At 42.7% G+C, this 27,652-nt stretch overlaps 1 protein-coding gene across 1 annotated transcript in view; it reads right to left on the bottom strand.

The window, feature by feature from the left end:
* Positions 1-24,355, bottom strand: part of PPL (periplakin) — a 43,855-nt gene extending 19,500 nt beyond the window's left edge. The window contains exons 1-2 of the mRNA XM_036738146.1: positions 24,065-24,355; positions 1,228-1,327 (exon numbers count right to left, since the gene is read on the bottom strand). Coding sequence (XP_036594041.1) covers positions 1,228-1,327; positions 24,065-24,126 — 162 coding nt within the window. The 5' untranslated portion in view covers positions 24,127-24,355. The remainder of the gene's footprint in view (positions 1-1,227; positions 1,328-24,064) is intronic.
* Between the last annotated feature and the right edge of the window lie 3,297 nt (positions 24,356-27,652).

Below are 27,652 nucleotides of genomic sequence, written 5' to 3'. Positions count from 1 at the left end.
GGTATAAAGTCAGTTTTTAGTTTCATTTGGTGAAAATTAGCTTCTGCATATCACCAATGATCACTTGTACACAAAGAGGAGTTTTACAAAAGGTATACAGACATTAAAAAGTAGCTTAAAGTAGTATAGAAGAAGTGTCACCAAGTAACAAAATAGCCAATCAAGAAGGGGTGGGGGAAAAAGATAGAGAGGGGAAGAGGGAGAGAGAGAGAGGGAGAGAGAGACAGAGACAGCGAGACAGAGACAGAGAGAGACAGAGACATAGACACTGGGGGCACTGGACTGGACATTCAATCGAAGAAAAAAGTTTGCCATATTGTAAGCAGGGGACAGTCAAGAATAGATAACATGAATTTGTAATGGACACAATGGTATGGTTTCTTGCATTGGCATTCAGAAGGTGGTGTAAGCCCATGGTTGAAGACTGGCAGGGTGTGAACAGTGGTAGGACAATAAAGTAAGGGGATCAGAGTGGAGGAGAATGTATAGTTGAATTGTTAATTATTGGATCAAGACTGTTAAGGGAGAAGAGTGGGCTAAGGAACTGGGTAAACGGGAGTGATAGAGGGACTGGAAGCAGTGGTGAGGATGAAGGATGCTTAAAGGAGGAGTGAAACAGGGAGAGAGATATGGAAAGGCAAGAGGTTTTAAACAAAGAAGGGAATTTCCGATCAGAATCATGGAGATAGCTCAGTTACAGTTGCTGTTGTGATCATCCTTGTAAATGACTGAGCTAAAGTGAAGCTGTTGTCCAGATGCCCTCAGAGCTCATCTTTCCTTCTTGACTAACACAGCTGTTTATGTTCCAGGAGGCAGATTTCAGTTTTTGCAGAAATAGTCAATTCGACACATCATGTTAGAAGTGAAATCTTATTTCTGATGCCCTTGGACATAGGATTAGATGTAGAAGTAGCTTTTTTCCTTCCTCAGTCACTAAATTTAGTTTAAATTACCTTCTTCCTTTGAATAACATTCAAGATTAGTGTGATATCTGAACTTGACCCAAAGAAATACAGAGGCAGTTAATACCTGAGATAGCTAGAAGTAAGGGAGAAGGAAGTTGTTGGGGATCATGCACAAAGAAAAGGTACAGAGAAGGGCCAGGGCTGGAGTGGATTAGCACTTTACACAAAAGGAACCACACAAAAGGGGTGAGTTAGTTGGTGCCAAGAGGTGTGTGGTAGGATAAGATGGTGATTGTGGGATAGCAAAGAGCCCGATACTTACACTTTGCATCTTGGAGTCAGAGTCCACAATGTTTCTCTCCACCTGATCGGCATTTTTTTGAAGTTGCTCAATCAACTCTGATAGCTCTTTACTGGAGATACTGTGAAGAAAGGAGCTGATGTTAAGGGCTAGGTTTCAAGGATCATCATCAGAAACTTGCTCTTCTCCTCCTCTAATGCCAGAAACATAGCTCCTCATTTGGTTTCTCAGTCCTTCCTGATACTTTCCCTTCTGAGTAAGCCTCTGAGCTTACTTCTGGTTTCTTGATACCCAGACTAAGAGCCACAGACTACTAAAGCCACAGATCTTGGTGGAATCTCTCATCTTGATAATCTCCAGAGTAGATGCAAGTCAGGGTTCTGGTAAGAGGATCAGTCCCATTGTCTCCTTGAGTTGATCCCCATCATAGGATTTAAGTATCTGAGTCTTCAGTTGCAGCTGACCCCATGCCTAAAAGCCACAAGTGTGTTCGAGCACTAATAAGATTCTTTGCTAGAATATTGTCTGCCTTCCAGGCCACATGTTACATGAGGGTACTGACCTGGAGTATGTTCTTGTTTAGGGGTATATCCTTGCAATAATTCATTCATCCACCCACCCAACCAATATTTATTGAATATGTATCAGTTATTCAACTACGCTAGATTCTGTAGGACTATCAATAGAATAATGATAATGAAGATAATGATCACATAGGAAAAAACAGTTTGAATACCATCTCAGATACTAGTTTGATCTACCGGGCAAGTCTCTTAACCTCTCTGAACTTCAGTTTAATGTGTTAAAAAGGGTTAACCCTATTTCACGTGGCTGTGGTAAGGATCAAATGAGATATGTAAAGTGGTTTGTAAACCTTAAAGTACCATAACATAAATGTTTATCATCATCATTATATAGCACTCTTTGGTTAAAAAGTGCTTTCTTTACAACCACCTTGGAAAATGTGTAGTATAAAGACCACTATTTTCATTTTATAGATGAAGAAACTGAAGTTTGAAGAGATTTGGTTTGCCCAAGAAAGCGATAACACTGCAATTTGAACCCACATCTCCTAACCATGACTCCTTTCTATGACTTCACAGCATATGAAACAGAGTCTAGAATATGTTTCAAATGAATGGTTGGTGAACATCTAGAAAATAAAATAGTGATAAAAAAGCCAGCATGACTTCATCAAGATCATACAATTAGAAGAAAAGCAAGAAACGGGAGAAAAATCTTTGCAGTAAGTATCTCTGTTTAAGGTCTCATTTCTAAAACACATGGGGAACTGAGTCAAATTTACAAGAATTAGAGTCATTCCTCAATGGTAAAATGGCCAAATAAATGACTAGGCAGTTTTCAGAGGAAAAAAAAAATCAAAGCTACTTTAAAAGTTACTTTAAATCACTGATAATTAGAGAAATGCAATTGAAACAACTCTGAGCTACTACCTCACGCTCATCAGATAACAAAAAAGGGAAATGACAAATACTGGAGGGGATGTGGGAAAATGGGTACACTAATGCACTGTTAGTGGAACTGTGAACTAATCCATTTTGGAAAGCAATTTGGAACTATGTCCAAAAGGCCATTAAATTGTACATACCCTTTGACCTAGTGATACTGGCATATATGCCAAGGAGATGAAAGAAAGAGGAAAAGGACCCATATGTATAAAAATATTTATGGCACCTCTCTTTTGTAGTGGCAAAGAATTGCAAACTGGGGGGATGCCCATCAACTGGGGAATAGCTGAATGTGATGGAATGTTATTGTGCTGTTAGAAATGATGAAGGGGATGGTTTCAGAAAAGCCTGGGAAGAGCTTTATGAACTGATGTAAAGTGAAGTGAGTAGAACTAGAATAATCTACACAGTAATAGCAATATTGTAAAGACAGTCAACTTTGAAAGACTTAGTAAATGATCAACACAATCACCACAATTCCAGAGGACTCATGATGAAATAAGGTGCTATCCATCTCCAGATAAGAACTCTGCTGGACTCAGAGTACAAATTGAAGCATCTTCTTTCCTTCCTTCTTTCTTTCCTTCCTTCCTTCCTTCCTTCCTTTCTTTCTTTCCTTCCTCCTTCCTTCCTTCCTTCCTTCCTTCCTTCCTTCCTTCCTTCCTTCCTTCCTTCCTTCCTTCCTTCTTTCCTTCCTTCCTTCCTTCCTTCCTTCCTTTCTTTCTTTCTTTCTTTCTTTCTTTCTTTCTTTCTTTCTTTCTTTCTTTCTTTCTTTCTTTCTTCCTTCCTTCCTTCCTTCCTTCCTTCCTTCCTTCCTCCTTTCTTTCTTTTTTTCTTCCTTCCTTCCTTCCTCCTTTCTTTCTTTCTTTCTTTCTTCCTTCCTTCCTTCCTTCCTTCCTTCCTTCCCTCCTTCCCTCCTTCCCTCCTTCCTTCCTTCCTTCCTTCCTTCCTTTCTTCCTTTCTTTCTTTCTTTCTTTCTTTCTTTCTTTCTTTCTTTCTTTCTTTCTTTCTTTCTTTCTCCCTCCCTCCCTTCCTTCCTTCCTTCCTTCCTTCCTTCCTTCCTTCTTTCCTTTCTTTCTTTCTTTCTTTCTTTCTTTCTTTCTTTCTTTCTTTCTTTCTTTCTTTCTTTCTTTCTTTCTTTCTTTCTTTCTTTCTTTCTTTCTTTCTTTCTCCCTTCCTTCCTTCCTTCCTTCCTTCCTTCCTTCCTTCCTTCCTTCCTTGTTCCAGTTACCCTCAGGAACTTTGTGGCCTATCAAATTTGATAACTCTGGAGTTGTGCATAGAGAGCTAGCCTTGGAGCTAGTCAGGAAGACCAGAGTTCAAATCCCACTTCTGATCTATGTTGACTATGCAACCTGAAGCAAGTCACTTAATCTAGGCAGCTAAGACTTTTAAATTACAGAGAATGCACCTACCGGCATTAGTAGAGGCATTCCTCATCTGGGAGTTCCCTTTGCCAATGAAATCAAAAGTCCACTCTCTATCTCTGTTTCTACTGGACTACTAGTAGATCATTGGAATGCTGTAGATATAGTTTACCTAGATTTCAGCAAAGTATTTGACAATGTTTCTCATGATCTCCTTGTATATAGGATGAAGAAATGTGGGTTAGACAATAGTACAATCAGGTGGATTTAGAACAGGTTAATGGCTCAGTGTCAACTTGGAGAATATTCTCTAGTGGAGTGCCCCTGGGAATTATCCTTAATCCTGTGTTGTTTAATGTTTTTATTATCATATCTGCAGATGTCACAAAGCCAGGAGGGGGAGCCAACACTTTGAATAATAAAGTTAGGAACAGAAAAGGTCTCAGCCAATCAGAACAATGTGGCGTATCTAACAAAATGATATCTAATGGAATACATGTAAATTCTTACACACAGATTCAAAAAATCAACTTCACAAGTATGAAATGGCTGAAGGTACACAGTTACATTATAGTTCATATGGAAAAGATCTGAGGGTTTTAGTGGACTGCAAGCTCACTATGAATCAATAATGCAAAATGGCAGCCAAAAAAACCTAATGTGATCTTAGGCCAGTTAAGAGAGGCATAATGTCCAGAATAAATGTAAAGTATTGTGTTTAATTCTGGGCACTACATGTTAGGACATGTAGACCAGAGAGTATCCATCAGAGGGCAATCAGAATGGTGAAGGAGCTTAAGAATGATTGAAATAACTGCAGATGCTTAGTTTGGAGAAGAGAAGTGTTAGGAGAGGAGCCAGTAGCTACTGTCTTCAAGGACTTGAAGGGCTGTCATGAAGATGAGGTTTTAGACTGGTTCTGCATGGTCCGAGAAGACAGAACCAGGAACAATGGACGGAAGTTGCAGCAAGGTAGAATATAACTAGATGAAAAATTCCCTAATGATTAGAGATATTTAATGATGAAATAAGCCATCTCTAGAGGTAATCCTCCTCAGTAGAAGTCTTCAGGTGGGAATGTTGCAGAGGGGTTTAGGTTTGTTCTGCAGTAGATGGCCTGTGAACTTTCCTCCAACTTGGAAATTTGGTCATTCTGCAAGTCTTTGATATCAAGAAGCTTACAATCCACTTGAGGATATAAGACACAGAAAAATTAACAAGAAAAGGAAATAACAGCACAATACAATAACATAAAAGGTATTTTAGTAAGTACCAAATTAGTTGGGTAGAAAATAAGGCCTATGAATTCAGAAAAAGGAGAAATAACTGTAGGTTGAAATTTTCAAGGAAAGCTTCATGGAAGAGGCAGATCTTAAAAGATTATTTAGAAAGTGAATAGGCAAGAATTAGATCTATTCTGCAATGCTCATAAATCATGGAGATTATAGAAAGGCTAAGGGGAGGGTACATTGAAGTTTTCAGTACTAGGCAGACCCCAGACAATATATGAAGTTTTATATATAAAATTTTCAGCCAGTATCCCTTAATCCAAATGTGTTTGCTCCACTGTAAAACTTTTTCCTGAGTATTTTAAGGCTGACCATCCTTGACTCCAGTGGTCCTGACCAGACTCTCATTGTTGGGCCTGCAAATAATTCTAATCCCAAATCATCTGTTCTTTACCCAGTTTGGCCACAGTGTCTATGATCCACCTTCTCCCAACCCTAGTATGATGACACAGAAAAACCATCTCCTTATTCAAATAATTAACCAGTGACTGCTCTCTTCTTTGAAAGACCTAAAGTACTAGGAAGGGGACTTTGCCCCTCCTCTCATTTACTCACCCAGTCCTAAGCCTCAATGTCACAGACACACCAGGCTGGTTCCCAAACAAGTTCCCCAGTCTTTGCCTCCCCATTGGCTTCATCAGGTGTAGGAAGGGATAGGGCTTTTGGACCCCACCCTTAGGCTATTTTTCAAACAAAGAAAAGCCTTTGCCACCCAAGATTTAAGTGATCCTGCTGAGAGAATGGTCAGTTCTGTGAGCTTTGTGGGCTTGTATTTAGGAGAAGGGATGAAAATTAGAGCATAGCAGGATTATAAGGCCATCTTGTCTTTTGACACCCTCTTAGCCTCAGGCACCACCCAACACTGTTTGAGACCAGGAACATTTAGCTTCCAAGATGCCTGCCCTGACTACAGCTTTCATATGGCCCTAGAGCACAGAAATGGATCAGGTTTCTTATAGAGCAAAATGGTCCTAAATCCTTCATCCTTTTATGTGGGTAAGGGTGACCTAGAATCATATAATCCATAGAATGTTAGATCTGGAAGGGACCTTTAAGAGATGATCTAGTCCAGGGGTGGGGAACCTGCAGCCTCGAGGCCACATGTGGCCCTCTAGGTCCTCAAACACAGCCCTTTGACTCCACACATGTGACCTCAAGGCCACAGGTTCCCCACCCCTGATAGTCTAAGCCACACATATAGATGTGAGTGTGTTTATGCATTTTGTACATAATTTTGTGAGTGGTCTGAATTCTGGTGCCAGGAGGTGCCTGGAATGTGGGAGGAATCTGGAATTTGGAGTGAGTGAGGTAGAGCTCCTCCAAGTCCCAGAAACCCGTAGAGCCAGTCAAGGCCCTTTCATCTCTGTAATGAATATGTATTTGGGCAGCCAGATGTTTCACCCACAGTCTGTCAGAATGTCTGATGGAGCTGATAGGGGCCCCTCCCTACCATCCACTTAGCCCCAGCCTTGTTTCTGTTCCCACCCTCCCACAAAGAGTCATTCAGTCCATCGCAGAATGGGAATCTTCCTAGGAAAAGATAGGAAGGACCCCCAGGGGAGGGCAAAGGAGGACTGAAAGAAAGGAGGCCCTTGGAGATGAAGAAGAAGGAAATGAGAAAAAGAAGGTGAGTCCTAATGTGAATAGGTAATCCATTCATTACTTTTTCTGTTCCACTCAACTGCTTTTTCTAGGACCTTACATTGTTTGGCACATAGGTACAAAGAAATCTTGTTGATTAGATTGATTTTCAAGACTAAAACAGTTGGAACCAACCTGCAAATTAGACTTACTTTCCAACTCACTCACCCCAGTGAACTTTTGGATAGAAGGAATACCCCTGGCCCCTCCTATCCTTATTCAGAGTTCTGAGAACAGGTACTGGTAAGAGAGGTCTGAAGCTTGGGCCTTCAACCACATCCCACATCTCAAACTGGGTTCTTCCCTAACACTCCCCTCCTCTCTTCTAGGGAAGAAAGAGATGAAGAGGACTATAGAGGAGACCCCAGCTGTTTGTACTGCTTAAAAAATGTCCAAATTTTATAATTCATTGGAAAACTTTATTCACTGGGACTGACCTAGGCAGATGAATCAAATGCTGGTCCTTTTCAAAGGAACAATCATAGAAAAACAGGCAGGGAGGAAGGGAAATAGATAGGTTCCCATCCAGGAGGGGAAACTTCAGGTCTAGTGAGAGCATTTGTCGCTTTAAAGAAAGCCCCACTTTCCTGAGATGAGACCAGCATCAGTTAAAAGCTGAACCAGGAAGGGTGAGGCAGAATTGGAGCTGAGTCCCAGTATATTTACTGTTTCCAGGAGATAGCCCTTTTATGCCTCTTAAATTTCCCCATCTTTGAGCTGAGGTTCTTAGAGTCAATGCTGAAGAACATGCAGTTTGCAGAGGCCAGGGGATTCCAAAGCTTTATTTCACAATCACAGTCAGGAAGAGTGGGTGTAATAATGGGGAACAGATTCAGAGCACATTTCTCCAGAGGACTGGGCCTTGTTTTCTTCTCTTTTGGCTTGTTACACTAGAACATGGATTGTTTCCAGGAGGGTTCAGGGAGGGTCTCTGTCCAGGGTGGTAAAGAGGAACTTTTGTTTACTCATTCTGTTTACAAGTCTATTTACTATATTCCCTGGTAAAGAAGGGAAGATTTGGTCCAACTCAAAACCCAGAAGGACTGAATTAATTGTTGGTTATTGGCCTGGACATGGAAGTCATAATTCTCTGGACTGGCTTTTTCAAAAGTTGAAGCTGCTCCAGGAGAGTGTTTAAAGGACACAGAATAACCAAACCCAACTCTATCTGGGTTTGAAACCTTAGGTGCTAATAAAAACAACCTCTTCTTTGTCTTTTGTGTGCATGTGTGTGTGTGGGGTGGATTTGAGGAGCCAAAGGGAAAAGAAACAGGGATTTCCAGCACAGATATAGGGTCCCTGCTTTACCTTCCTAGAGACTGGGAGAAATTGTCAGCATCATGTACAATCAGAAACTCTCTGTGGAGGCAAAGCAAAGCAGGAGATTAGAAAAGTTGGAAATGGGGAAAGCTTCTGAAGTTTCCCCCAGGTCCCATCATTGCCCAGGATGGAAGACATGGCTATTGTTGAAAATAGAACATCTATTCTTGGACCCGAAAAGGGATGAGAAATGCAATTCCTTCCCTTTTTTGCAGGTGTGGGGGGATCTATGGGTATAGAACATTGCATATGGAGTTAGACTCAGTTGAATTTAAAGAAAGGTAAACTTTTTCTCTCTTATCCTTTTTAAATCTTTGTTTCAGGGGATGGCTCTCTGGGCAAGAGAAGGGAGAGGGATATATTTGGAAATGCAGGTGATCTAAAAACAAAAGATAATTTTTTTCCTAAAAAATAGAATGTGAAAGAACACTCCTTATCAAAATAGATTGGAAAACTCCTTTTTTTTTTTTTAAAGGTTTGACTCTAACTAACTGTCCAGCATACTTTTTCTTCAGAGAAGCCATAGCTTTTAATTCTGGGAAAATTCTGTCAAATCCTCACTCCTTTAATTTTCTCAACATATCACAATCCTATTTTACTTATGAGAAAACTGAGGTAGAGCTGATAAGTGATTCATCCCCACACAGTCTATCTGACAGAACTAGAAAAAAGCCAATCTTGTTGCATTAACCTGTCCTCCAGGCTCGTGCGTACTTCGGAGTTGGGTCTGTGATCCTTTTATGGATGTTACAAAAGCCAGTACTCATGGCACAATGTCAGAACCAGCTGGCACTTTAAGAATTAAAAAAAGTGACCTAGGATACTCAGATCATTTGAGCTGATTCTTTAGCAGGCTGAAACAGGCTCTTGTTTAGAGTTCTGGATGTATCCTTGACACTGGAGTAGGAAATTTGGAAATAACAGCAATATTTAGAAATCGCTGTTCAAACATCTGGAGCTGCTCTTAAAACAAAGAGATGAAATGGAACACTTATTGGTAATGGAGATTTAATTAAGACTTTACAATCCTACAGCCTCAGACTTTCAACAAATTACATAACAGAACCAGAAAGGAACGTAAAATATTAATCTCATGCAAAATCATCTAATGTTTCCTTCTTCATTTGAGCTAGATTGAGTGGGTTTTGGGGGGAGAGGGTGGGTCAGTGTTCATCACTGGAAGGATGTAAAGGAAGGTGGAAGGGGAGTTGAATTTGGAGTCATGGGACCTGGAATCAAATCTTGGCACAGCTACTTACTAGCTGTGTGACCGTGGGCAAATGGCTTTACTTTTCTGGGCTGGAGCCTCATCTGTAATGTGAGGGGGTTGGCCAAGATGTCCTCTGATCTATTAGAGATAGATAGATGTCCTCTGATCTATTAGATAGATAGATAGACATAGTATATATAAATATATAGATATAGATAGGTAATATAGATGTAAAGTCTGTAGTGTTCTTGCTTAACTGTCAAACCCCGATCTGTTTGCAGTGAAGAGGGAAGTAGTGGTGGGAGAAATTTGGACACAAAGGCTTTCAGAATAACACTCTCTTTCCAAACTAGTTTTCACTCTTGACCTAGGAGCAACTGGTAATAAGATACTAACCAGAGAGAGATCCAGTTGCTAAGCTCCTAGTAACAGCGGGTCCTTCCACATACCTTGCTAGATGAGTTGCCCTTCTTGTCCCTCAGAGGAAAAAACCTGAGCAAATGAATTTGGTCCTCTCTAGAGGCTATCATCATCATCATCAGAGGATGGTTAAAATAGGAGAGGAGCTGCAACCTGGGGCTATTTCCATGGGGGTGTGACTCAGAGAGCCCACACTTTGAACTGAGGGCACCTTTCACCTAAAGGCTTTGGCAGGACCTCTAGCTACGTCTGTACCTATTTTGGAGGAGCAGAGCTACAGTAGTATGAGATACCAAAATTGGAGCTTTTGGCTTGCCACCCCTGGGCACTGGCCAGCTTTACTGGACTTCCCCCTCTGAAGCCTTCCACCAAGGCTGTGTCTGCCAGTCTGACTGTGACCATCTGTGACAGAGAAACAGTCCCCAGGTCAGCACCTGGGTCAGCCCCTCCTCTCAACTGCATCCAACTGAATCTTGCTGCCTGGGCTGGGAGCAGCAGGTCACAAAGTCCATCCATGATTAAAATACACTTGCCACACAACCATCTATAATATTTTTGAAATTTTTTTATTCTCTCTAGGTCTGCTGGAGGGCACTGCTAAGAACCAGAAAGCTCTGTGCCCTTTCCAAATCATGCTAGCAGTTTCCTCTTCCCATCTGGGTCTCTTGCCGTGGGGTGGTAGAAGGGAGCCTAGCTTGGATTCTACAATGTGAGAATGGGGCCACCTTCTTGACCAGGCCAGCTCACCTTACTCAGGGGCTGCTAAACAGCCCTCCTGAGGGACCAGGCTTGACTTCTAAATAATCTGGGCTGGATCAGAGCCCAGGACACAGAGAGAATGTAGCTTTTCATCAGGCCCCAGGCCAGCTATTTTTACCTGTACAGTCTATCTCCTGGCACCACCAATCCTGCCCCCCCTTAAAACACCCCCAAGTGCAGTTTTCTAAGCTTTATTCTCTTTCAGTATGAGAGAGTTGGATGTTCCCCCTTGGGGAGGTTCAGCAGAACATTGGCCTGAGAGCTTAGGTACAGGGTGTGCTCCATGGAAATACTCCCTGCCATAACCAATTTCATTTTGTGTTTCTGGCCCTGAGTCAGTCCCCAGCTCTTAGTCACTTCTATAATCTGGAAGAATCCTCCCTTTTGGGGTTAATTTCATCTCAGAAACTTCATGAAGGGCCAGGGAAGATGGGTGGTGAGGGATCAAAGCCCCAGCCCACAGAGCTGGTATTTCTGGAATGTAGATACGTCCACACCTCTCTGACACCCATTTTCACCTCTTTCCCTCCTCACATCCTACTGTGGCAGGTATTCCTGAATATTCTAGTGTTATGATCACAGATCAGAGAATGTGAGAGGTAGAAGGGACCTTAGAGATCATTTCAACCAACCCTCTCATTTTTCAGATAAGGAAACTGAGGCTCAAAGGGAGTGAAATGGCATACCCCAATGCTCTCTATTATTTTAATCCCAGAGATTGGGATTCGAACCCTAACAGTCCTAATTCTCAGCAATAGTGTCCTTTACACTACATTATGTTCTTACCCCAGTGGACTTTGACTTACAGAATTCATTTCATTTAATTAGTTGATCCTGGGTCATTAGAGTGTCCAGGGCTCTGGAAAAATTAAATGGGGATGAGGACAGCCATACTAGGTTCTAGATAACAGGAAAAATTAGTTCTTCCCTTCAGGATCTATTTCCTGAAAGTTATCCTTCCCCTCACATCCATTCACCACTCCAACTCCTCCAGTGCACAGCCCCCACCCCTTTCTATTCGGGTTTTAGAGAACTAACAGCACCATGGGGCAGCTAGGTGGCGCCATAGTGCACAGAGTGCCCCTAGAGTTGGGAAGACTTTTTTTGAGTTCAAATCTGGCCTCAGACACTTATTAGCTGTGTGACCCCGGGCAAGTCATTTAACCCTCTTTGCCTCAGTTTCCTCCTCTGTGGGATGAGCTAGAGAAGGAAATGTCAAAACCACTCTAGGATCTTTGCCAAGAAAACCCAAAGTGGGGTCACAAAGAGTGGGATATGACTGAACAATAATGAAGAGCACCATAACTTTTTCTAGACTGCTTGGGGGCTTTCATTTAGTATCATTTTATTTACCCTATTTAAACATCATTTGGAGTTTAAAAACTTCGCTTTTGAATGTTTCATCCGTCATATACCTTCCTTTGTTCCTGTGGTCTACATATTGAATCTCCTGAAGCAAAGAATCATAGAGTCAGATTTAGAGCTGAAAGGGACTTAGAGGTCATATACCCCAATCCATTCTTTTAACAGGGAACATGAGGCTCAAAGAGTTGCCCGAAAATAGCAGAGATAGAATTCGAACCCAAATCTCTTGACTCTAAATTCAGCATCCTTTCATGGCTCCGCACTGAGGGGCTAACCAGAACTTTATGTGATAAAGCTGGACAGAGTGCCTAGCACTGTGCCTTGTGCAGAGGTGGTGTTTAAGAAACATTTGGCAAATGGAAATTTGCCCTAGATTTGCCACTGACATGACATCAAATTACTTTCCTCGCCACTACCTCAGCTCCCTTATCTGCTAAATGCCAAGAATGATATCCATTTCTCTGGCCTCCTCCCATAAGGCAGCTAATACAAGTTAATGTGGTGCAGGTCAGATGTAAGTTTTCTGAGTATTAATGTCCAGTCACAGAAAGCATTGGTTCGGACTTGTGATTTCACTGGGGTAGGGACTATCAGATTCCTCTACCAATGTCATCTATTCTGTAATTTATTACCTTAGAGAATGTCTTGAGGTACTGACCTAGAGTCACCCAGCCAGCACTTATCAAAGGCTGGTCTTGACCCCAGGACCTCCTGACTCTGAGGTAGCATTCCCTCCACTTAGCTAGACTGCCTCTCGGTTACCATAATGCTGGAATAGCAATAGTAATGAACAGCCAGTCAGAGCCTATCGTTAGGACAATTTAATCCTCCAAGTGGAATAGCATATATACGTGAGGGGGAGGAAGAGAGAAGGGCAGTAAATGGAGGCTGAATCACTTTTCCTAAGTGGCATATCACATTCACAAATGAGAAGCAAGGCCTCTGACTCCCAGGCTGTGTCTAGCTTAGAAGGCCTCATCCCTTGTTTCTTCAAACAGGTTGTTCTGGTGAAGAATAAGGTTAGAATCAAATTTTTCCATCTGGTTCCTTTTCCCTTGCTCTGAGTGCCAGAAGACACTGAAGAGCATGTTTTCTCCCTGTTTCCTTCTTGTAGTCTACACCCATTTGGTGCAGAATTTAGAGCTCCAATGGGTATTAGAGATCATGCCCAATTCCCCTCATTTTACAGATGAAGAAACAGACTTGTCCAGGGTTACATGGGTCACGTGGGTGATAAATAGCTGAGCCGGCACTTGAACGTGGGCTTTGGACTCCAAGTCCACTGCCCTTTCCATTTACCATGGGAGGGGTGGCTGGGCTTCCTTAGCAAGGCTTTGGCAAATTGGAGAGCAGTATATTGCTTAGTCCAGGCACTAATCACCTGGGTTTCTATTAGGAGGCAGCCAATGTTAAGGCAAAAGTGTATGAAATCCAAGAGTTGGATTTGAACTCTGATTCTACTACTTAAAGCCTCTCATGACTTTGGGCAAGTCACTTAACTTCTCTAAGCCTCATTATCCTCATTTGTAAAAGGAATAGGTTTAACATTTTACAGGTGAGTAAAGCAATGCCCAGTTCCATAGGGAATGATAAATAATAGCTAGCATTTATTTAGTACTTTATTAAGGTTTGCAAAGTACTTTACAAATATAATCTCATTTGATCCTCTTAACAACCCTGGGAGATAGGTGCTATTATCATTCCCATTTTACAGATGAAGGGGTTAAGTGACTTGCCTAGGGCCCCACAGCTAATAGGTGTCCAAGGCTTGATTTGAACTCAGATCTTGATTCCAGGTCCAGTTCTCTACCCACTGTAGCACATAGCTGACTCTTTCTAAGTGGCATAATGAGAATTTAAACGTGGGTGTTCTGGCTCCAAAGCCATTGCATTTCTCATTGCACCATAGTAGGGACCTTTCTAGCCCTAAATTTATGATCCTATGAATAAATACTTGTTGATTGATTAATTAAAATAATACTCTCCTCACAGGAAACTTCTAGGCAATTAAAGTGAATTACTATAATGATAGGTATTAATCAGGAAGGGGGAATGTAATTGGTGAAGCAGCAAAGCTTTGCTTAGTTTAATATTGGATCCTTTCCCTCTCCACAACACCAAAGCCAACATGACATGGAGTTTTGAAAAGGCTATCATGTTTCCCATGGCTCAAGGAAGATAGCTTAGATCCCCTGGTCAGAGACAGACACTGGTACCTTTCTCATTTCCTGTAAAGGGCACGTAGCATAAATCCCCTGTGATAGGACAGGAGGAGGCTAAAGGTGACAATTTCTCCTCCAGAGTCCCAGCCTATCCCTCTTTCCTTAAGGAGATGGTTCTGGAGACCAAGGCTATAACAGTGGTTAGAGAATAACAAAACCTTTAGAATAAAGAGGTATTAGACTTGTCCTGGGGCAGCTAGGTGGCACAGTGGGTAGAGCAGTGGGCTTGGAATCAGGAAGACTCATCTTTGTGAGTTCAAATTTAGCCTCGAACGCTGGAAAAAAAGGCCAAAGTCTCCCATTGTATCTGGGGCCATCTATAATTGTCCTGATCTATGTCTCGCCACTGGACCCAGATGGTTCTGGAGCAGAGAGTGAAGTTGGTTATTCTGCTCACTTAAATCGAATTCACTTATAAGCCAAGACATCACCTTCCTGATGTCATTGGTCCTCCTTGAGAATGAGGGATAGCAGCAGACACTTAATAGCCGTCTGACCCTGGGCAAGTCACTTAACCCTGTTTCCCTAAGTTTCCTCATCTGTTAAATGGAAGCAAATCCCGAATGGGGTCACCAAGAGTCAAACATGACTGAAACAACTCAGTAACAATCACAGATTCATCCTGCTTGGCCACGAAGGACAGAGCTAAGAAACATGAATGCTGTAGATTTTAGACTTGTTAGGAAGGGCTGACAATTAGAGCTAGTCAAAAGAGCTAGGCTTTTTGGAGAATAGTGAATCTCCTCTCACTTGAGGTCTTCGGACAAAGGCTGGATGACCACGTTTGTTTCTAGATCCTTAGTGCCTGCCCATATGGAGCTGGAAGGGATCTCAGAGGCCATCTAGACCCTCATTTTACAGATGAGGAAACTGAGGTCCATGGAGGTAAAGGACTTTCCTAAGGTTAACCAGACAGTAAGCATCAGAGGTGAGATTTGAATCCCTATCCTCTAACTCCCTAACTCTTATGCTTTCCACTGTACTACAATCACAGGCACTCAATAAATGCTTGGACAGCTAGATGGCTCAGTAGATAGAGCACTGAGCCTGGACTTTGGACCTGAGTTGAGATCTTGCCTCAAACTCTTACTAGGTGTGTGACCCTGGGTAAGTCAGTTAACCCTGTTTGCCTCAGTTTCCTCATCTGCAAAATGAGTTGGAGAAGGAAATGGCAAACCACACCAGTATCTTTGCCAAGAAAACCCCAAATGAGGTCACGAAGTGTCAGACAGGACTGAATAAAACAATAATAAATGCTTACTGAACTGAATTATAAAGTACATTGTCGAGGGGATTCTTGTTCAAGTATGGTCTAGATTGGCCTCCAGGTCCCTTCTGACACTGAGATTCTGAGATTCAATGACTAATGTCCTTAAGGAATTTGCAAGCATTTAGATTTAGCTCGGGCTGCATTCCATGGCTCCCCTGTAGATTTCTCAGTATGCTAGTTATTTCAAAGGCAGTACAGTAAACACATGTCCCTCACTGACATTTGAAGCATAAGAGCAGTCTCAGACTTCTAAACCTAGTTTCTTGAGTAAAAAACTCTCATTTTCTCAAGACAAAAAATAATTCAAATCTTCAAAGATGTCAGCCCAAAGCCTAAATCCAAACAAATAGGATAGGAATGAATTTTGAAAAGTTCATTTCTGTTCCAATCCCATATGCATCTTTTCAGAAACAAGCAGAGCAGCCAATGAATTTATCTAATAAGACTCGACATAAACCCTCTGCCCTGGGAAGGAAGGGAGGCTGACTTCAGAACTGATTCTCAGTGTAGGATAGAGATGGTAAGATAGCATGACTAGCTCACTCTGATGACCCACTTAGTCTCCTGGGGAGGTACTGTAAATGGAGTGCTGAGCCTGGACTCAGGAAGATATGAGTTCAAATTCAGCTGTGTGACCTTGGACAAGTCACTTGATATCTTTTTGCCACCATTTCCTCAACTGTAAAATGGGGACATTCAGTTGTGAATTGATTCAGCCATTCTGGAGAGCAATTTGGAATTATTCCCAAAGGGCTATAAAACTGCATACCCATTGATCCAGCAATACCATTTCTAGGTCTGTATCCCAGAGAGATCGTAAAAAAGGCAAAAGGACCCACGTTACAAAAATGTAGCAGCTCTTTTTGTGGTGGCCAAGAATTAGAAATTGAGGGGATGCCCATCAATTGGGGAGTAACTGAAGAAGTTGTGGTATATGAATGTAATGGAATACTATTGTTCCATAAGAAATGGTGAGCAAGCCGACTTCAGAAAAACCTGGAAAGATTTGCATGAATTGATGCTGAATGAAGGGAGCAGAAGCAGGAGAGCACTGTACATAGTAACAGTGACATTGTGCGATGACTGACTTTGCTAAACTTAACTCTTCTGAGCAATGCAATGATCTAAGATAATTCCAAAAGACTCAAGATGGAAAATGCTATCCCCATCCAGAGAAAGAACTATGGAGTCTGAGTGCAGATTAAAGCATACTATTTTCTCTTTTTTTGATTGTTTTCTGTGTTTTCTTTCTCATGGTTTTTCCCTTTGGTTCTAATTCTTTTTTACAGCATGACTAATGTAGAAATATGTTTAATATGATCATATACATATAGCCTATATCAGATTGCTTGACATCTTGGGGAGGGGATAGTAGAGGAAGGGAGGAAGAATTCAGAACTCAAAATCTTATAAAAGAGAATGTTGGAAACTAAAAATAAATACTTTTTTTAAAAAAAATGGGGACCATCAAAGTGCCTACCTCCCAGGGTTGTTGTGAGGATAAAATGAGATATCTGTAAGTCCTTAGCGCAGTGCCTGGCGCATTGGGGTTGTTTACTAAATGCCTTTTTTCCTTCCTTTCCTATCACCCAACATTGTATTACAGTGAGGGGAAAAAATAAACAATCACTAGCTCTGGGGTAAAAGGATGTGGGTTCAAATTCTGCCTCTGATGCTTACTAGGTGTGTGACCATGGAGAAGTCAAGTAACTTCCCTGGACCTTAGTTTCCTCATCTGTAAAATAAAAGTCTTGAACTAAATGACCCCCAAAGTCCCTCCCAGCTCTGGATCTATAATTCTATGGTCTTTAATAGTTCTCTGGTATAGTTAACTGGCTAGTGACCCAATAGCATCAGGAATAGTTAATTTGTGCACCCAAGAGAAGTTTGAAAATTGTGCTCCTATAGGTCCATGGAGAGTCACCATGGCATAATATAAAGAGAGCCAGGAAAAGCTAGGCTCAAATGCCAGCCTCTATGCCACATGTTGGCTGCATGGTCCTGGGCAAATCACTTAACCTCTTTGTGACTCAGGGAACTCTCTTAAGACTATCTTTTGCAGAACTCACATCTGACCTGTATTGAAATTTCCTCCCTAAGAGTTCTCCCTTCCAATGAAATATCAGGTCTAGTCCCCAAAATAGAGGCGGGCAACATGTCAAAGTAAATACCTGCCTGCCATGAAAAGAAGAATTTTCTGGAGTTTGAATATGTACATTTGTAGAAAGTAATATTTAAAAGTATCCTTTGCTATATCCCCACTTGTTCAATTTCAGCCTTCCCTCACTCAAATCAAAGTCAACTGCAAGCCATGTCATCATTTCCCTGATGTCATGGTCCTCTTCGAAAATGAAGGACAAACACAACAACAATTTGTGCAATTTAATTAAATATGAATTCAGCACCTACTGTGCACAAGGCACTGTGATGCATAGTAGGTGTGTACTTACCTTGACTACAACTAATCTTGGCTCTGCTCACAGTTCCTCAAATGGAGGATACCCCACCTGTTCTGCCCACAATCCCATTAGCCCCATTAGATTTTATTCTGTTAGGGAGGATATAATTTACTCCTAAACTTCTCTTCCACTTATGTTCTTGAACCAGAATATCTTGGTTCATAACATCTACAGGACCTGCTTGTTTCTCCTCCCTCTGTTCTAATATGTCTTCCTTCATTTACTTCCTCCTCCTTTTGACTCTAGTCCCTGCCCCTCCTTCTTCTGCATTCCCAGCCCCTATCCCAGAATTTTCTGCCACTCAGGACCAAACTTTGCAGTACAAGCCCATTCAGAGAACATGCTGAAATAAATCACCACTTATCTAGTTCACATGCCTTTCTTCTTAGGCCACAGCCTGGAGCACCACCTTACACCCACCTTCTGACTGTAACTGGCTATTTCATGGCTTCTCCTAGGGCTTAAAAAAAGCATGTGTGTGTGTGTGTGTGTGTGTGTGTGTGTACACACATACACATTTACTTATTTCAATGGAGACCGAAGATATTGTCACCTATTTAGATTAGCTTAGATGTGTTCCTGTCTACACAGGGGCTTCCTCAGATGACCCCTTGAAGAGTTTAGGGCATAGTTATCACCTCGGAAGATATATATTGAACTAAAACAAAAGGTACAGTTTCCCTGCTACAGTACTCAGACAGGTTGCTGCAAGCCTAGAGGGTGGGGTGTTGGGCTATCAGAAGAGCATCTGGTTGCAGAAGGGAGGGTGTGGCTCTTTCTGGATTTTAAATCCCACCACAATAAAACTTGAAATTTCATCTAATTAGTCCCCCCCCCCCCCCATCTCTTCCTCCAAGTTTCCTGTCTTCCCCTACCCCACTTTTTTCCTCAGGTCTTTCAGAGGGCTGGCCTCTGGAGTTAAGGGGAGTTAGGGTTTAAGTGATCTGTTTTCAGGAGTGCTGTTTTCAGTCCTTGCTAAAACTTTTTTTAGGAAATTCTGGTTAAGTAATTCCCAGATATCTTTTTTAAAAATGTAAATGCAAAAAAAAAAGGAAAATGTAGATCTTCATAGAAGTAATAACGTATTAAATCTCTAATACCTTGAATAAGTTTATTTCTTTCCCTCTTTTCCTGAGAAAGGAAGAATGGGGTGGAGGGAAAGAAAGTATGACTGTAGAGAGAGAAGTACAGAAGAGTTAGGGAATAGGGGAAGGGGAGGAGGAAGATAAGTCATCAATTTTGTCTAGGGCCAATCCTGCCATCCCTACCATCCTGTTCCTGGCTAATGGGCATGGAATACAGGTTCCCTCTTCCCTGGCAGGCTCCTAATTCATCTACTCCAAAGAACAAAACAGTATTCTAGGAAGAAAATGGGCTTCAGAACTCCCAAATAATATGAACGTAGCAATAGCATGAGGCTCTTCATTCGTATTTGAATCTGCTCCTCCCTGTCCTCTTAATTTTTATTTTTAAGGGCAAGGTGGGTATGTGTCCTGATGCCCCACCCAGCTGTTAGTGCCTCTCCCTCTCCAAATAATGCATTTTATATATGTATATATATATATATATATTTAAAATAGATTTATATGTAGATGTAGCATCACTGCCATTCCTTCTCCCTGTTATCTCCTATTACATGTTAACTCCTACAGAATGGAAGCACCTTAAGGGCAGGGGCTATTTTGCATTTGTCTTTATTATCTGACGCATATTAGGTGCTTATTAAATATTTGTTGATTGGTTGAGGCACAGGTACTTTCCCGTACCAGTCATCCTAGTTTGAGCCAGTGTGGGATAGATTTTTTAAAAATTTTCTGTAACTCTGATCATGAGATCCCTAGGGATCACATTGGTATTTTTAGCTGGGGAAGGGCCAATACATGAGGCAGATGTGGGCTTATCCTAGCTACAGTTTACAGAGCTCATTATCTCCTTCGATCTGGGCAGATGGGGAAAACAGACGGTGATGTGCTGGTCAATGTTTAATGACAGGCTCCCCCAAAAGGTACAACATAACTTTTAAATTTAATCTGCATCATCAACATTTTCTCCAACACTTTCTTAAGTTGAGACAATCAGCGGAACAATAAATTCAAATCCTGATTTGTAGTTTGTCATTTTCCAAGGTGTAAATGGTCACACTGCAAATTTAACAAGAGCCTCTCAAAAGTCAGATGGTTTAAGCTGCCTCCAGCACACCGGGACTCATCAGAGGGCCCAGATCAGTTCAATCAAAGAAACACACTGCCGAGCTGGGGCTAGAACCCCAGAATATAATCCTTACCTTCTCTAACACAGCGATATCTCTCTCTCTCTCTCTCTCTCTCTCTCTCTCTCTCTCTCTCTCTCTCTCTCGTTAGAACCAGAAAAGTAGTTCCTATATATATCATTTGTCAACTGAGGAACAGTCCCAATTGCCCCACCCCTCTATCCAGCTGAAAACTTGTTGCCAGCTCTACCATCCCTGCAGGGCTCCCATAATTGGAAGTCTGGCTATTTGGTCTCTACTCTTTTCATAGGCTTTCATCATCAGAAGGAATGATAGGAGCTCCAAGGCAACTAGACACTTCATACTCTCAGGGGACTGTTCTCTCCTATAGCTGAGCCCAGGCCACTTGAGCCGGCTCTGAGAAATGTCTCAGATATTTTTAATGTGAAGCCTTCCCCAGAAATTCCTCTGGGTTTCTATATATAATACCTGTTATCTGGGCCATTCGTTTGACACTTCTTTCCATCCTTATTGAACATGTCCACACATCTTAACTCCACAACTATGCAGACCCCTAGAGAGCAGGGACAGTGTCTTCTTTGCACCCCACCCCGAATAGAAGGCTGGGCACATAGCAGGTGTTCACTAAGTATATGGTGAATGAAAGAAAGAAGGCATGACAGGGCTGGAACAAGCCAGCCCTTTCCCCATCAAGTCTGACCTCTCATGACCTGCAGGGCCTCAGGCACCAGGGCCCCACCAGCGTGCTCACACTATTATTAGCTGATTGTTTTAATACCCAGAACTTCCAGTAGAGCCCCACACCTATGATTAGGAGCCTAGGCAATAAGGAAGAAGATGTTTCACACTTTGCCTTCTTCCCAATTTTAGCTGCTAAAAGATTGAAGATCAGGGAGGGAGTGGCCCTTTCCTCTTGTGCTTGGCCATGATGCATACTGCTCAGAGGATCATAGATCTAGAGATCATCTAATCCAAGCCCTTTATTTTACAGATGACAAAACTTCGAGTCTGGAGAGGTAAAGGGACTTGCTCCATCAACTTCACAAAGGTAGAAAGCCATAGCAGTATTTGAACTCAGGACTCAGAGCTCAGCACAATTTATGGCTACTTTGCCTCCTGAGCTTGACTTGGGTAGAGAGCAAAGGCCTCCTAGCAGGCAGTTTTTCTGTCCTCTATGCTGGCTAGTATAGTGCTAGGCACATAACTAAGAACTCAATAAATACTAGCTGAATTGAACTTCTTTTAGCTTCTGGGCCTCAGGTTTCTCTGTATCTAGAGATCTTGGAACGATAAAAAAAAAACCAACTCAATTTTGGTAGACATCTTCCGCTCCAATCACCTACAACTGTGATTCTATGAATAAATAGTTGATCGGTTAATTAAAAGAAAAATCTCTACACAGGAAACTTCTGGGTAGAGTGGGCACTCCATATGAAATTTTTTGATTGACCAATTGAAGAGGATCCATACAGCTCCCCTCTGACCCTGTCCTCTTGATCCTCTTTCCTTTCCAATTGCTAAAGGCCTGGGATGGAGCTATTAATTTCCACAGTGATTACTTTTTCTGGAATTAGAACCAAGAGCCTTTCCCTTTAAGTGTGCCCCAAACACCTACTGTGGTGCCCTAGGGAGGGCCCCACATCCACCTGCTCATTTATTTTGAGGAGGGGATTATGATTTACTCAGCCTTTGCATAACCCGGTGGAGAAGGGGTGAGGCAGCTGGATGGTATTCATTGTGTATTCCATTCCTCCATCTCTGTGCCATCTGTTTGCCCCTCCCTCCTGCCCTCATAGCCCGCTTCCCTCTCCCCACCAGCAGAGAAGAATCCTGACTTCAAACAAGTCAGGAAAGGGCATTTCTTTCCACTTGCTTTGCCCAGAAAACCAGAGCCAGATTTATTTCCCACTTCCCTTAGGGTTTTTATGAGTGATCGGGATCTTACTTTTCTTCCTGCAGACATAAACTTTAAAGTGATGGGAGATAAGGGGATGAGGTGGTAAAGTAGGATTTGGGTTTTGCTAGGAGCTGGGGTGGTGTAGAGTAAGGCAAAACAAGGCAAGGTGAAGTGGGTTTGTAAAGAAATTGTGTCGGGGGATGCAGGGGCCCCTTGAGGGAGAAGAGCCTTCTGAGGCTGGCACAGAGAACATCTGATTGTGCAGCAGCACAGAGAACAGCAATGAGGAACTGACCCTGGCCTGGTGTTGATAGCTGGGTCAGGATACAACCGGCTGAAAAGAGAATTGTCCTTTCCTTTTCTACTGCTTTGTGCAGACTCTATAATCTTTTGGGAATGGGTATACAGGGAGACTGGAGACCTTGCAGGGAAAAGGAAACGGGGGTGGAGTAAATGTTACTTCTCTAGGAAAAGTCAAGGCATGAGATTATCAACACTCTTTTAAAAATTACTTTGTATATATATTTTTTCTTTTTTGTATTCCCCAACTCCAGCACAGCTTCTAGTACATGGGTGTTCAAAAAAGAAAGCATGATGAGGAGTAACTTTGGAAAATGATAGGGAAATTCTGTGACAATCTGCCCCGTCCCATCCCTCTTTAAAAGCTCATTCATAAAGATGTCCAAATACCTGAGATGACCCAAAATAGCATCAAATCCTGGGCAAAGACTCAGGGCCCTAGGAACAAACCTGTTCAAGGAATCTGAAACCCAAGTTCTCATTGAACTCTCCTGGGAAAGTCCTAGTTTTTACACAGTCCTCATGGGGAAGGGGACAGTGAAATGAAGTATGAGTAGGATGGGTTAGATGCCCCGATTGATGAGAAAGGTAAGAAAAGCTATATACATAGGCGATGAAAACTGTTATCGGAGAGAGGGGTCAGTGAGGTGGATATTTTTAGAATACTGACATTTTAGAACACTGATACTCCTTCCCATTGGGTAGAGAGTTAATGTAGTTTAGTGAAAAAAATCCTACTTGGAGTCAGGACGCTTCATTTGGAATCTCAAGTCTAATGTGACTCTGATTCTTATAACCTCTCTGAGTCTTTACTTTGCTGATCTGCGAAGTGGGGATAACAACCCCTGCTGTACCTGTCTCATGGGATTGTTGTTTGGAAAGACCACTATTAAACTCTATAAATTCGAGTTATTATTCCATCACTGTCAGAAATCCCTTCTAATCCTAAGGTCTCAAAATACCCACTTTGGCAAGAAGCTGGATAAAACTTTCCCTAGTTCGAATCAGAGGACCCCAGGAGTCCTTGTTCTGCTTACCCTTTGGAGGTCGGAGGAAGCCCAGAGTTCCACCCCTTTCCCACCCCTCTCTCATCCTTCCGCTCCCCAAGCTGGCTCTGCCTCTGTGCCCAAACTCTCTATCTCGATGAGGGTTTTCTCAAACTGGTTATTAAGTGAATACATTAGTACTTATCAAACCAACGTGGGCTGTTGCTTTAATCCAAACACATCAAGACATGTTATTCTCCATTCTCAGGCAGCTCTTCAAACCTGAACTAATGAGGTGCCTGCCAGTTTCGAGGCTAGGGTGGAGGTGGAGGGGGGGAGCCTGGAGCCACACCCCTGCCGGGACTGAGCACGGACGCCTCAAAGACCAGCCCCAAAGACAGTGTTGTGCTATGTGGTTCTAGCCCCCGATATCTCCCCCATACCCGCAGGTTCAGACTCCCCTCTAGCAGGACCCTTCGGCTGCAGGGGCGGCAGCGGTTCCCGCAGCAGGTGGCCGGAAGTCATTCGACAGGTGGCCTTGCGTCCCCTCTCCGGGTTTAGATCGATCCCTTCCCCTCCCACCCGCCAGCCGGCTTAGAGCTTCTCCCTGGGGCAAAGGAGCCCCTAGGTGCCAACCCGCAGTCGCTTCCTCACCTCTTGGTCTGCACCGTGGGGCTGTATTTGCCTTTGTTTTTCTTCCTGAACAGCGAGTTCATCCTGCTCTCGGTGTATGCACAGCTCCTGCCCGTCGGTGTGCGTGTCCGTTTGAAGGACTGGGGGTCTGGACCCGGGCAGTTGCGCAGGGAGGGTGGGTGGCAGCTTGGGCAGGTGTGAGAGCGGCTGTCAGGAGAGCCCCCAACTGCCGCCCACAGCTCTTGCTCCTGGTCACTACTCCAGGGGGGCGGGGTTGCACTGCCGGGCTGGGTCTAGCTCCAGAGGCTGTCTGTCCCTCTCCCTTTCCTGGGAGAAGGTGGTGCTTACCTTCATGTCACCCAGGCGGGCGGAGCCTCCCTCCCCGTTCCCCTCCCTCTGCCTTTTACCCACACTCAGTGTGTGAGGTGGAGACCCAGGACCAGCGCGCACACGCATAGGGTGCGCGTGAGAATAAATTTTGTCTCCTTTTTAATATGCACCCGATGTTTAAAAGGGAGATGGTGGTACGGGCGTGGGACTAGCATGGGTGGGGGCAGAGCGGACAGGCAGTCAGCTGCAAGTTCAGCTGTAAACTCTGTGGAAGTGCCAGCCAAGCTCCCTCCCCTTGGCCTGGAGTCCTGGCTGTGACCCAGCTCTGCCCCACAGACTACAGATCCTGAGGGGGTTTCTGGGTCTGGCAGTAATACCCAGTGAAACTCTTCATAGCAAGACTCCAAAGCAAGACTTCCTTAATTTGGGCACACCCAGGCAGATTTTTATCCCAGGACCAGCAAACCCAGAATATGGGTTAGTGGGCACATAAGATGAAGGATCCTGCAGGGCCAGGTGACTGGAAATTAAATAACACACCCATGACATATTACCTCTGCTAGTCCTTGTGCACTTTTCAGGTTTAAGAAATTGAGTTGCAAGGACTAAAGTGGAAATATGTTTAATATGATTGTGCATATATAGCCTATATCAGATTGCATGCTGTCTTGGGGAGGGGAAAGAGAAGGGAGGGGGAGAAAATTTAAAACTCAAAATCTTATAAAAGTGAATGTTGAAAACTAAAAAAAAAAAATAAATTTTTAAAAAAGAAAAAAGATTGAGTTGTAGGCATGATAGAAACAACTTGTCAACATCTAAAAAATTTTTATTAAAGTTTAGGACAGCTACATTATGCAATCATATAACATGCTTTTATTTCAGATCCTGTTTCATATAAAAATGCCTGCTATAGATAAAAATGCATATCTGGTTCTCTGGTTAGCAGAATAAAGCCTAGATCAACTGTGAGAAGAAAATAATTTGTTTTTGTATGTCATTCATAGATTATTTCTATCATCCTTACCACCCGAATTATTAAAGTTTTAAAACTGTAATAAAGAGTTAAGGAAGACCTTGTGTTGTACAGTTAGTATGGGAGCACATTAGAATGAGAAATTACATAGAAGTGGCATCACAAGTATCACTAGAGAAATGTATGCCTAGAAAAAAACAGGCATGTCACATAATGACAGTGAGGGGTGACCAATGTACTCCATTGGTATTTGTGCAACGTCAAGAAATCTGAGGAAGGCCCATCAGCATATTGGGTGTGGGGAATTTATGGTAGGACAGGCAAGAGTTGCCCAGAACCGTCAGACACTGATGAGTTGTGATATGCATTGTGAGACAGAATACCACACTGATGAAGGCACAGATTCGTTGAACATCAGGGAAGATGAACTATTTTTGTGTTTAGTGTATGGAGAGCACATCCACCTCTGGAGCCACAACAAGTGGAATCCCTTCTGGGAGTAGCTCTGCCTCCCTTCCTGCTCCTTTTCCCCCTTCTCTCTGTGTCCAGCAGACAGATTATCCTGGCGTTAAGGATCATTTATTTTTCTGGCCTATGGGATTTCTGCCCTCTAGTGTGAAAGGTCGTCAACTCTCCAGGAGGCCTAGATCTACAAAACTGTTCCGCATAAACATCTAATTATAGAATTTAGCAAAGGTTTCTAGAAGGCCCTGGAAGAGTGCCAGGCCTGGGGTCAGAAAGAACTGAGCTCAAATCTAGCCTCAGATACTTATTAGCTATATGACCTTGAGCAAGTCATTTAACCCTTGCCTCAGTTTCCTCATTTGTAAAATGGGGATAATAATAATACCCACCTCAAAAGATTATTGTGAGAGTCAAATGAAATAATATTTATAAAGCACTTGGTACAGTGCCTGGCATATAGTAGGGGCTTATTCCCCTTTAGTTGGGATAATGCATTTTGAGCCTTGGTCACATTCACTCATTCCTCATATCCATAGCTCCACTCCTCTATCCTTGAAGCATCTCTTAACAATCCAGACCTGGTATATCAGAGCTTGGCTGCTAACAGTGCTTAGCTGGCTGGTTTCCATGACTGCTGAGATAGGTGGCAGGTTGTTCCAGCCAAGACTTCTGTCAATGAGGTTAAATCCATTCATGATGCTGTCCATCTCAACCCTGACAATCAATAACTGCTGGTGGAATGCTCCCTAGAGGCATAATTCTACCATCCCTAAGTTGTCAGTACACACTACCATTTGAAATTCAACAAACATTCAGTTAGTGTCCACTGCATACAAAACACTGAGAAAAATCTGAAGATAAAGAAGACACTGCACTTGACCTGAACAGAAGCTTCCTGTCTAGCAGGGAGAGCTTGCTTCTAGACAGAGGGATAGAAGGAAGTTCTGTGCAAGAGATAGCAGCATTTGAACTTGGTCTTGTAAGATTACAATAATTACAATAATATTGTAAGATTATAATAGTCAGAGATGGAAGATAGCCACTCATGGAGGATGGGGGAGGGGGCCAGGATCAAAGGATGTGGGAAAGTGTAGGGTGTGTTAGGGAAGCCATGAATATTACTTTGGCTAAAACACAGAGGGAGGTAGTGGGAAATCAAGAAATCAAAGCTCATCAGGCTGCTAAAGTGGCATCGGGATTGAAGGACAGTAATGGTACTGAGGAGTGACTTGTACCCATCAGGTCAAGCCAGGAACTGGGAATTCAAGAGGAAGAAGCTGTAGGGATTCAGGTAACAATAGCTGACATTTATATAGCACGTTGCTCGCATTGTTACATGTGATTCTCACAACTTTATGGTGTGGGTACTACAGATAGTCTCATCTCCATATTACAGATGAGGAAACTGAGTCTCAGATGAGAAGTTACTTGATCATGGTCAAACAACTGGCACGTGGCAGAGCCAGGATATGAACCCAGGTCTCTCCTGACTCCAGGTCTCATATGCCATCAGCTACGCCATATTGCCTTTTATACCATAATTCTTAGGAGAGGATTTGGGTTGGCAAAAGGAAAAAGGAACTGTGGTCAAGATGGATGGATAGGTAGAACCAAGTCCTATATGGCATCCAGTAAGGGAAAGATGGGAACAAGCATTTACTAAGCACCTACTCTGTGCTGGGTATTCTCCTAAGTGCTTTGTAAATATTATCTCATTTCATCCTCAAAACAATCCTGGGAGGTAGGTGCTATTATGAGCCCAATTTTACAGCAGGGGGAAACTGAGTCAGTTTTTTTAAGTGACTTGTTCAGAGTTACATAGCCAGTGTCCAAAGCTGGAT

This window comes from Trichosurus vulpecula, chromosome 9, assembly GCF_011100635.1.
Source record: "Trichosurus vulpecula isolate mTriVul1 chromosome 9, mTriVul1.pri, whole genome shotgun sequence".
Classification (NCBI taxonomy): domain Eukaryota; kingdom Metazoa; phylum Chordata; class Mammalia; order Diprotodontia; family Phalangeridae; genus Trichosurus; species Trichosurus vulpecula.
This window is presented reverse-complemented; position numbering and strand designations above follow the sequence as displayed.